The 12,491-nt window shown below is 37.1% G+C and overlaps 1 protein-coding gene across 1 annotated transcript; it reads left to right on the top strand.

The window, feature by feature from the left end:
• The first annotated feature begins 5,662 nt into the window (after positions 1 to 5,662).
• Positions 5,663 to 12,238, top strand: LOC149741207 (uncharacterized). Its single transcript, XM_089882326.1, has 10 exons — positions 5,663 to 5,845; positions 6,161 to 6,305; positions 6,872 to 7,038; positions 7,354 to 7,572; positions 8,002 to 8,223; positions 8,484 to 8,668; positions 8,947 to 9,025; positions 9,335 to 9,427; positions 10,565 to 10,612; positions 10,874 to 12,238. The coding sequence occupies exons 1-10, from the start codon at positions 5,698 to 5,700 to the stop codon at positions 11,314 to 11,316; spliced, it is 1,749 nt and encodes a 582-aa protein (XP_089738452.1). The 5' UTR covers positions 5,663 to 5,697; the 3' UTR covers positions 11,317 to 12,238.
• The last annotated feature ends 253 nt before the right edge of the window (positions 12,239 to 12,491 follow it).

Raw genomic sequence — 12,491 nt, 5'->3', positions numbered from 1 at the left:
TAACAACGCACCCTTACGACTTCCATAAACCGTTGTTAACTGTTCAAAACACAATCAAGATATTTGTACATTATGTGCTAAATGTGTCCCATCCCCCCACAGTACTATATACCGTTTCCCAATTTCTATGTGTCAAAATAAAAACATATAGTAGCCTACTACTTGCGACGATATGCAGTTTGGGGAATCGCTTCTATGCGAGTTGTACTTGTTATGGGAGCGGGGCCTATAACACGGCGCATGCATAATATACATCAGTATCTAGAGACCACAGTTTGTATTCGTTTCCATTATTCAATTACAAAGTACTGAGATAATCTTGATAAAATAATCAGTGAGATTGTGGATACACCATGTGTGTGTGGCGTATAAACATACATCTATGTTATAACTAGAAAGTGAGCATGAGGTGTATGAATATACCATGTTATACTATGCAAATAAAGTGCAATTAGGTGCATGCAGCAGAAGATCAAAATATTTTGATCGAGTTGAACCCATCAGGTTCAACACAACGCTATTGATTGTTACGTTCATTGTGCGGATATGCACAGGTCTCGTAACCGCAACAACAGTCCTAAGAAATGAAACATTTTTCGACAGCCATATTTTATTAGAGGGTACATTGAAAGAAACTGTTGTGTGTTCGGTATGCCATAGGGTTATTTCATTAAGATTGATTCTTCGTGCGTTCAAATGGGTTGAAAGAGATACTTTGCCAATTACACACCGTTCTAAGTATTTTATTCAAATACACAGTATATGTTATAGTAGGGTGGGGGACATCTTTAGAACATAATATCGAAATATCATGTTTTAAACAATTAACAACGGTCTATAGGAGTCGTGAGGATACCACTTTATAATTCTTTAAATTTCCTTTGTTTACTACTAAATGGGATGAAAAAAAATTGAAAAGGTGTTCCATCTTCCCCCGCTTTATTATAATCATTCGTCCATATTAATGATAAACTGAGACAGTCGGCGTTTCGCTTTTGGCGAAATATGTGTCTATTTACCACTGTTTGGAGTAGATTTAGTAGCACTTGGTGTACTTTATTTAATGCATGAGAATCGTCCAACGACATATAAGTGATAGATAATAAACAAAAAAATTACAGAATTATATGAACGTATACTTACGACTATATACGCATGGGCAGATCATGCAAACTGGAAAACACATTATTTGCGACATTTTTTCACCATGTTTGTCTACACTCAAAATTTTAAAGTTGTGCTGCAGAGACGCGGAGAACACGGCATTCAAAAGCATTACAAATTACAAATCTACAAATTCCACGCAAAACCAAAATATTTATAACTTTAAAATCACAAAAAATCGGGATAAATATTTATACTAAACTACCGTCATAACGAAACCGTTGTCTTCCTTAAGAAAAAGTTTACAGTACTTTGGGGGGTAAAATGAGATACAGTTAGCACATTAAAGCCTTTTTTTCTAATCGTGTATTAGGGATTAACAACTTTCTCTTATGAGTCGTAAAAAAGGATTCTACAATTCGCCAGTAAATGTTCTTTGTTTTCTACTAAATGGGGGATATAGCAGAAACTTAAACCATCTTACCCCAACCTTAGAGTTAAATCTCCAACTAGAAATGTCCAGGAGATAGAAACGTATTTTGAACGTGGTGGGAAACTTGTTTGCCATCTCCAGTTCTTTACGTTGGTTGTCTTCACTTCCCCATACGACAAAGAAATAAAACAAAACGTTGGCGTCATAGGTAATTTTGTTTCGGTTACTTTTCACGCTCCGTGCCATGCACCGTCTGTAATTTAAAACATCATATTGACTACGTTTATACATAGGCGGTGTAACACGGCTTCATTTGTTTCAAAACATAGAATTCTTCAAACCGTTTCTACCATTATACCCTGATTACATAACATATTTTTTATCTCTTCGAACGATAGCGAAGATCATGTTAATTAAAGAACGAAGAGAAGGAAATCAACAGCAAAACAACAGTCGTTAAAATATTATATGGATAAACAGTGTGAAAAAGAACGTTATTTAAAAACCGTGGCTGTTGCGCCAATAGGCCAGTATAGGCTCGTCACGTAGACTGTGTGTTTTTTTACGTGCTATGGGTTTTCCTTTACCGCAACTACGCAAGACGCAAATTATCCATAGCGTATTGAATGATTCACGTTTATCCGTGGAATTGTTTTCGCCTTTCAAAACGTATAATTAACTAGATACAAATATTTTGCCGTTTTGAATATTTTAAGACACCATTGTTTTGGGTTAGATAAACCAAATTAGTTTTATAAATGTCGTGTTTGTGCCAAACAACGAAACTTGTGTTATAGCCCTAAGATTGAAAAATAATAGCTTGGTTTAGGTTTTAAGTTTTCATTTTCTTTTATTGTTTATTTGTCAGTTAACTAAGAAGATAATTATATCACCATACCCTGGCGATTCTAGAACAGCGTTGTTAATTGTTTAAAACACGATTAGGAAATATATATTATATGCCAACGGTATCCATCTTAACCCGCAGTAAGTTAGAGACGGGATTCGGTTTGAGATTCTCATTTGTAATTTTATACGGATACGTAATGTAACTTCGTATATGTGTAAATCAGTCATTAACTTAATGTTTCTCATTTCTAATAAACTATAAAGTATAGTGGGGTGGGGGAAGATGGGAGACCTATTCATTCTATTTTCTTGTCTCATTTGCTAGTAAACAAACAACATTCAAAGAAATACAAAATCGTATCCTCACGACTCGCATAGACCGTTGTTAATTGTTTAAGACACGATTAGGATATTTGAATATTATGTGCTAAAGGTGTCCCGTCTTCCGCCACCCTACTATATATAAAATGTAACAATGAGCATGCTGGTGTATTATAACCACGTTACTATGCGCTAGACCTAAGTAATCATATCTAACTATGCGTTAAGTGAAAGGTATTGATTGAACGTAACTTATTTATACTGACAGGGCAACTGCGGTCGTTATAACGCGGGTGTTATGTTTCATACACATCGTGTCCGCTTACCAGCTACCACGTATATGTAACTTATTTATCCTCGCATAAAGGAGCAATGACAGTCATTATAACACGGTGTACTGTTTCATACACATTGTGCTTGGATTTATGCCATGTATGTAACTAAGTGGGTGATTATATAGTAGCGTGGGGGAAGATGGGACAACTTTTCATTCTATTTTCTCGTCGCATACAGCAGTAAACAAAGAAAATTCAAAGAAAATTCAAAAAAAATCAAAACATAAAACTGTATATTTGGTTATTAAATGCTAAAGGTGTTCCATCTCCCCCCACCCTACTATATTTTATTTTATGTAAGATTGTCATTTTTTACAACCCATAAGCACCACACTGGAAACCGTATTCTCTGGTTCAAAGACAACTGCTATTACCCGCTCTCTACCACGCCGAACAATTGTGTTAGCGGAAAATGTCAGCGTGTTCATGTTCACGTTTTAAATCCACCGGTATCTGACATATAACAGGAAACGCCTATGATTGAAGACGCGTGCACCGTTGGTAATTTAAGCGTCGTGTTAGTGACCCTTGCAGGTTAACTGCAAGCTAGCAGCATGTAAGCCCTGTTATCGTACACCAGAGTACTCATTTGATTAATTACCCCTTTCACACTAATTTCCTCTGCGTTATAAGGTCGATGCAGCTTCATAACACCGTGGGTGTTTTTTCAACGGCGACAAAAAAACGCTAGTAGTGTGTATATATATAAGGCAAGCATGCGTTGAATACACAGATAGTCCTTCGATTCTTAGATAGCTGACTGAGCTAAGACACCTCAAAAGACCAGCGTTTTTGTATTAGATCTACTTCGAACAAGCTGTTGTCATTCGCCGGTACTCAGACCCATATATTGAGACATGTATACTCTGATAACCTTGTCTTTTATTGTATGTTATTGCGTTTTTAGAAGTGATTTTTTTAAGTTACCCTATAACTTAACCAGTTACAGCATGTGATAAAGCTATTATGCGACAGAAAAGTTAGACCGAGGCTTTTGTCTGATATGTTCAATTTTTTACAGCATGTGATAAAGCGATTATGCAACAGAAAAGTTAGACCGAGGCTTTTGTCTGATATGTTCAATTTTAACGCGTTATATCGACTGTCGTCTTGCCTACCTTTTCTTCGTTGTTTTAATTTATCTGACATTCGTTACCGTATTTAAAGAGATAAACAAAATATTGTGTTGCAATGACTGTCGCTTTACCTTTACTTTATGATTTTTCGTTGTTAGGTTAATTACTACTTAATAACCGAACTACTTAAATCCCATTTATATTGCGGAACATTTAACTAAAAGTTGAGGCATTAAAAAGTAAATTTGACCTAACTTTGACATATCAACGTACAACACCAATAGGCTGCAATAAATTATCGCCATTTTAGTTGATGTGTATAATATCGGTGTCTAGTTTTGTTCTTAATATTCGAAGTTTTTAACTTAACATTCTAAATAACTTACAATATCGAGAGGGTGCAAATAACACATACGGTGCAGATAATGTTTCGGTCTCGCTATGAACTTGAGAGTTTGAATGTATACGCCCACCTGTTGGAAGCAGAGGGCGTATTGTATGGATAAGTTACTATGAATACAACATGCGATAAGATATGAGAAATATTCATCAATCAGTCGCCCTTTCAACATTGTGTATATATAATAGAATGTTTGCCTAGCGCATTGGTATACACTATACAGCATACGTACGCGAAGACGTCTGTTTTCCAGGTTGCGTATAGCGAAGTTATATCGCGTACAGCAGAAAACTTATTTCGCATATAACAAAGTGCATAGCTACAGGCATGTAGCAATGGAGTTCCAGGTGTGTATTGCGAGCGCAACCAATATAGTAGGGTGGGGGAAGACGGGCACCTTTAGCACATAATATTTATGTGTTCGTTTTCATTTATTAACGTTTTCATTTCGTAGGGCATAGGAAGACGGAACACCTTAGCACATTATATCCAAATATTCTTAACATGTTTTAATTATTTAACAATAGTCTATATGTGAGTCGTGAGGATACGGTTTCAGAATTCTTTGAAAGTTCTTTGTTTACTACCAAACGAGACGAGAAAATGGGATAAAAACGTGTCCCAACTTACCCCACCCTATTGTAAATGGCTTCAAGAATCGAAATGCTCTGTATAACAACTGTCTCGGCATGGAACCGCTTAAAAATTAATACAATTGCTGCAGAGACAGCAAAATATCCTTTCCTCGGTGATATAAAGCGGTTATTAATTTTTGTGTCCATGGTGGTGGTAAAGGCGGTTTCCTCATTTTAGGGTCGATTATGCACTGTTTACAGAGGATGTGATATTTAACCACAGTATCCCAAAATTAATATATTTTGACGTAGAAGAATCAAATCGCAATATAATAAATAAGGCCATGATTTCTTCACACATGGTGTGATAATGCATTTCATGCTGACTTTTTAGGTATAACATAGGTGTCTTCTTATACACCAGACACACATGGTGTGTTCATACACCTTATGCTCACTGTCGAGTTATAACATGGGTGTCTTCATATATACATTAGCCACGCGTACATCCCCAGTATTCTATTTTTCGCGGCGCATATTTACTTACTTCTATACACTTTTAACCATTTACTTTGATCATTGTTTTACAGCGATAATCTTAGAAATGCATTTTCACCCGACTATATTTCTGATAGTTTTAGCTGCTGGTTGCACAGAGGCAGTCAAGTATTCTGTTGGCAAATGTGACAATAACACTTCAACTACCGGGGTGGGAAAGAATGCATGCTCAACATGCGTGTTTCAAAAGCATGGTATGTATATCAAATATTACCATAACTGTAACTTGCTTTATCCTCGCGTACTGGCTGGAAACGACACATACTAAATAGCATAGGCTACCTCGGATTTTTAATTTATTGCTTCTAGCAAACGAGAAACAAGTCCATATAAAGATCACAAAACAAATAATTGCAAGATATCATTTTAAGCGCACTTGCTAGTAGATTGGTGGTTACGGGTTCGAGGCTTGACGCTGCTATCACCGAAGGTTTATGTTTTGAAAGTTTGAGATCACAAAACAAAATGCAAAACAATTGTACTTAAAAAGTTTTTTTTTTTATTACCAGCGCCTGGACGTTACTGTCAAGGCTTGAAGAGATGTAAGATTCAATTCGATGTTGGAACTTACAGCTGGACGTTTGTCGACGACCAGACCTCGTCATGTCAATTGGATTTCACGGGTATTGTTTCGATGGCTGTTATGTCCGATGAGTAAGTCGTTTTAAATTTAAATACATCTGAAGTAATTTTCACAAATTTTAACTGAATTTATTTTTTTGAGAAAATTGTTGTTTAAATATAGTCCTCACTAACCTGAATCAAACGATTCCAAGATTTCCCTTCTAACCTGTGTCGTTAACGAGTTTTTATGGTCATTTAGATTTCACTGCTTTCCAGATGCAGACGTTCGTCTAAAGTTAAAATTTTATAAAAAAAAAACTGTATTTTTAGCTAGATCTTGAGCGAACGCGAACTCTAAAATAAAATTAGTGTATGGGAAGCAGAGTTTCAGCAGTTACAAGACTGTTTAAAACCTAGATTCTAAAAAGTTTGCTCAGTTATTTGACTAAGTTGTGTTTTCAGAAGCTGTTCGTCTTTACTATTATTATAATATATGGGTTACGCCCCTATTGCTGTCGGTCGGCTTTATGACCGTCGTTCATGCGACCATATCTTGGAATCGTCCAATCTAAACTTTTAGCTATTCCTATTAGTATAGCATCAATATTGTATCTGATACCATAGTAATGTTGTAATATTCCATCTTTTCCAAATAGCGGCAGCCCGATGCGATGCTTACCTGGGTGCTGTGGCGTTCCAATGTCACAAAAGCAGTGCGAGCCAAAGGAATGCGTGAAAGACCGTGGTATAATTTACATCGTTCAACAACAAAACGGTTCGGTTCAATGCCTTGGTTGGGGTTCTCAGAGCTGCCCTGAAAAACGTGAGGTTTCATACTTTTTGCATAATTTGTAATGTATGAAATCCGTGTTATAACTCTGAGGTGTGTTGCCATTTCAGAATAAATAAATAAATAAATTTATTAAATTTAAAGCGGAAAATCAAATGAATAAATCTTAACCTATTTACTTTGCCTGGCTTATTTATCTATAAAAAAACAGAATGTGAACAACCTAAAAGAGGCCATGACTGAGTTTCTGTTAAGTATCTTGTCCAAGCAGACACACATATCAGTGGCAGTATCGAGCTTTGAACCTACACCCTCTGGGACTCAAACGTGCCATTTTATGTTTTACAGCTGATGGCCTAGCTTACTGTTCAGACAATACTTCAGACGCCGCTTTTTTCTTAAAGACAATTGGCGCCACATGTATTGTATATGATGTTACGCTTAATATTTACGTATTTCGAAACAAAACAACGGGCGCAAGTATAAGTAAAACACAATACATAAACCACCTGGAGCACGATCATTGGATATATTACAAATCTTCTTGCATTGCTTATTTAGACAAAGGTGAGTTTTTTTAAAAAATGCAGTATTATGGTATGTTAAAGTACATATAGTACTCATGGGGTAAGATGGGCCTTTAGCACATAATATCCAAATATTCTGATTGTGTTTTAAACAATTAACAATAACCGTCTATTGGAGTCGTTATGATACGGTTTTAATTTTTTTAATTTTCTTTGTTTACCACCAAATGTAACAAGAAAATAGAATGAAACCCTATATATATATATATAGTATGGGGTAAGATTGAATATCGCAAGCACCTACTTCCCATATTCAAATTTTAAATAATCAACAATGCCTTTTTAGAGTCGTGGGGCTACGGTTTATATATTTATATAAATATAACGACTGTCGTTTTAAAATAAAGATATGAAAGAAATAACCATTAACAAGCATAATTTAAAACAATGTTTTATTTTGTAACCACAGAAACACTCATGAACCGAAACCCAACGAACTCCACTCTCGCCAATTTGTTCAAGCGGAAAACATATGAAATATCGGCAGATGTTATAGACAATTGTACATTCCATCAATTCGAGAACGCCACTTCATTTTTCACTATGACGTCACAAAGGAGTGAATATATTTGTGTACAGAGGTGGCGCATGCAAGGAAAGGAGTCGGCACTCTGCTTCGAGTCGACAGCAGGTGAAAATACCTTTACTTTAGCGTCCGGTCACGGATAAGAGAGGCCCCTCGTGAGAGGTAACGGATTCAAGGCTTGTCGCTGCTACCATTGAAGTCATATTTCTCTTCGGGCGAAACACTGAACGGCAGTTTCTCCCAACCCAAACAATAACTCACCTAGTTACATACCAAACGAGATAAAAAGGTGTCCCATCTTTTCCCATCCTACTATACCTTACCTTACCTATTAGTGCACTTAATCGTTATTCATTATTTTAAAGGCCCAACCAAACCCGATGTAGAGACAGAGTTTGAAGAACCGAAGTTTCAACCCATGGTCCTGGTCATATCGGCTGTGGTAGTAGGAACCATCATCGTTGCTTTCGTTCTTTACTTCATATTCCCTAAGTGCGCATTGCAAGCTAAACTATTCAAAGAAACGAAGAAAATTGATCCAAGAACTGAGGTGAGAGTAAACGGATTGTAAGAGCATTTGGTCGGCTTTGGGCTACTTTTAATACATGGATAGAAGAATAAATATCACCTGGCAAAGACAGTCTTTATAAAACAAATGTTCTGTTTTATACACCTAGTGTTCCTTTTAAGCTACCATATATTAGATTTAACTTATTTATCATTGGGTGGCGGGCAACCACAGTCGTTATAACTTGGGTGTTCAATTTTGTACATCTCGTGCCCGCTTACGAGTAAAGTTATGTAACTTTATAGGTGATTGTTTTACAGGGCGCCTTTTCACGTGTCGACTTGATAAAACAACTAAGCAGTGAAGTGGAAAAAGAGGTTTATGAAAGTAATTTAAATGGTGAGTAATAGTTACTTTGTATAATAGTTACTAGGGTATAGTTACTTGGTGCTTTATAACACGGGTGTTCTGTTTGGTAAACTCCGTGCCCGCGCACGAGGTACAGCGTTTCTAAATTCGTGAATGGATTATTGTATTTGGCTTTTAAGCATATAAGGTTTGACAATTTGGACAACGCATTAGTGACCAACACTTGCTGGAGCATTAACAATTAATATACGACTATCTTGTCCATACATACAGTCTGCTTTAGCCTACGACCACCATTGCAGTACCGAGTTTATTCATTTGTAATTTCTTTTGAAACAGTTGCAAGTACACGTCCCGTCACATCCGTTACCACCAACTGCAATCCGGCAGCAGACAATAGAGCACCTCTTCTACAAGCCCCTGCCATATACGGTATACTAATATTTATAATAATAATAACTTCATTTGTTTCTTCGATTACGGTAGCGATATTTTTAATATTTTAAACGAAAAGACAGGATATAGCGACAAACCAACAATTGTTAAAACACGCTTACACTTAAAAAGGAACGTTAATAAAGGTAAGTTATGTTTCACACAAATATATGCTTAAAAGGTACGTATTTCAAAAGTCTCAATGCTACTTAGTTTGTGGATATGTTTCGCTAAGTGTCTTGCTTAAGAACGCCGACAACAGTAGCAGCGACGAGCCTTGAACCCATCACCTTTAGAAGTAGGCGCACTAACCACTGTGCTATACGGCACCGGTGTCGTACCAGGCGCTACTTCGCATGCGCAATAGCTCGGAACAAATACGATGACCACCCGGTTCAAATTTACTACGACCCCAATTGAAAACGTTCCAGGCAAGACGTTTACACGTTAAAACTTTCTTTTCGGTTTAAAGTCATTAGAGCGGAGTTGGTGTGTTATCTACTGAACATGCGCAGTAGCGCCCGGTACAAATATATCAATCGGAACGAATATATCGCGACACCGGATCTGTTCGCGTTTTTTTTAATTTGTGAGATGTAAAAAACTGGTACTTCATTAGGCATTGAATCCGGACGTTGCATTTTATTTTACAATGCGAGCGCTCCCACTACTGATAAATAATATATAGAGTAGTAGGGTGGGGGAAGATGGGACACCTTTTAACTCTATTTTCTAGTCCCATTTGGTAGTAAAAAAAGGAGCATTCAAAGAATTATAAAACACTATCCTCATGGCTCCTATAGACCTTTGTTAATTGTTTAAAACACGATCAGGATATTTGGATATTATGTGCTAAAGGTGTCCTATCTTTTCCTACCTACTATATGTGGTACATGCGAGTTTAATTTCCTGCATCAACGAAAATGAAATTTTATTTTTTAAGTTATAATGCGATCGCTTTCGCTACTGAAAAATAATACAGTTTGTGCGAGTTTTAATTTCCTTTGCTGACGAAAGGAAGTTATGTAAGTTCATGCACATGAATCGCGTGACACACCCAACACGCCGTGTGGTCGCTGCCAAACAGGAAATAACTTTGTATTACTGGACTGACAAATTTTATTTCCCTTTCAGGTGCACCTGCTGTTGATGGGAGTAACGACTACTCGGTAACAGAAAACGGTAAATTGTTACAGAATAGGAATGTAACTTATTTATACTCGCGTGGAAACGATAGTTGTTATAAGTAACACAAGTATTCTGTTTCGTATGCTTGTGACCGCTCACACGTTGTACGACTGACAAATTTATTTTAGACAACCTTTAAACATACACACATAATGGGGATAGCGTCCGACATCTATAGGCGTCAAGCGCGGTGGGTATTTTTGTTGACATAGACTTTCCAAATTGGTTTGCTAATTGGGTCTTCCTATCACAAAGGGTACAGCCAAAAGAAACATTTTCTAACCTGGCACGATGGTGGTTTCGTAGACGCACAAGACTCCAGTGACTCTGGAATTACAAGCGCCCACAGCGCTGCTGCTTCTTCGCCCGAAGACGAGGCCTCGGACAAGTCTTATGGGTCTCAACCTTTTACGCCAGATAGCGGAGTCCCTTGTATGAGACCTCAATTCGAGTTTGACGTTTTGCCTCAGAAATTTCAACCCACAGAGCCATGCGGTGCTACTGTAGTTTATACTAAAGTTGCAGAGGATCAAAATACTCCATTGCTGGTGGAAGGTAACAAGTCACCTATCAATGTGGGGAGTACAGAAACTGCATCAACTGCAAAAGCGTTCCCGGGCAAACTGAAAGAAAACGGAAGAAAAGAAGAGAATGTAGTTTGCTCAAGCGTGCTTACTGGGGTGTACTGCTCAAAATAGGAAGTCTCACAGACTAATACAGTAAAGGGATCAGTGGATCACCTAAGGAGGTGCCAGTCTGTAACTAGTTATTTGATTGGAATATAGTGAAGAAAGGCGAGATCCACTGGAGTCTTCTTCACTCATCTTTTCAATCAAGGACTATTGTACACAAATAGACTTATCAGCCAAGTTACGGCCACTGACCAATGTATATTGGTGTATAACAACATTTTGTTGGTACCAATGCAATGCTGGCTTGCTGCAATATTGGAATTCACTGTGGCTGTGGGACATTAGACTATAGTAACTAGTCTAGTTAATGAAAAGGAGATCAAAACTATGAACTCTGTATTACAAGATTTATATTAGAGTTATAACATAGGGACCTCACTGTTAACTACCAATACCCTTTTTGCATGGTAAAAAGTTAATGCGAATAACGATCCGCATTAACTGGTCATATGATAACTCGCTTACCGCATTGTTTTGCATGGTCATTGGTTTATGCGCGTATTAACATTGAGTTAGCTTATTTTAGCGCAATATTGTTAAATCTAGTTTATAAAATAGGTTTTGATGCTTTATGTGGCTATTACCAGCTAAAAACTGTAAAAATAATACCCGAAAAAGATTAGGCTCTTAAAAGTGAAACTGTACTTCCACCATACTTTTCTTTACTCGCATAATGCGAGTAACAACCAACCTCCTACAGCAGATGACACGCTTATGACGTTATGCGTGTTAACATTGTTTTTGCGAGTAAATATGCGAGTACTTACGCGCATAAAAGTGACCATGCAAAAAGGGTAAAAGTTGCAATTTGACATAATATGTGTGGATATTCGTCATTTATTTCAGAGGAAAAAGACAATTATTAAAACTGTTGGCAAATGATCATGTTCCATAAATAAAATTGAAAACTTATCTTTACTAAAACAAACTAGTTAATAGTCACTTTACAGTCGCCGTATTTTCCTGGGTCTTTGGGGTAGGCCATTATTTGTAATAGGAGTGGTATCGGTGATTGAAACAACGTTCATTCCGCCCAAAGTTAAACCTTTTATCGCCGCTTTCCTCCCCGGTCCTATACCACGTAACACCACCCTCACGTGCTTATGACAGCCAGCTATAAGAGCTTTTTGAGCACCAGCTTTACCAGTCATTTCACTTGCATGATCAGTTTTTTTCTTTGC

The sequence above is a fragment of the Ciona robusta genome, chromosome 1, assembly GCF_009617815.1.
Source record: "Ciona robusta chromosome 1, ASM961781v2".
In the NCBI taxonomy this organism is placed as follows: Eukaryota; Metazoa; Chordata; class Ascidiacea; order Phlebobranchia; family Cionidae; genus Ciona; species Ciona robusta.
The sequence above is the reverse complement of the archived record's forward strand: the minus strand, read 5'-3'. Positions and strand labels throughout refer to the sequence as shown.

Coding starts and splice junctions, on each gene's coding strand:
- LOC149741207 (XM_089882326.1), top strand. CDS start 5,698: ATGCATTTTCACCCGACTATATTTCTGATAGTTTTAGCTGCTGGTTGC. Junction 8,669..8,946: donor AAATTGATCCAAGAACTGAG/GTGAGAGTAAAC, acceptor ATTGTTTTACAG/GGCGCCTTTTCACGTGTCGA. Junction 9,428..10,564: donor ACAAGCCCCTGCCATATACG/GTATACTAATAT, acceptor TTTCCCTTTCAG/GTGCACCTGCTGTTGATGGG.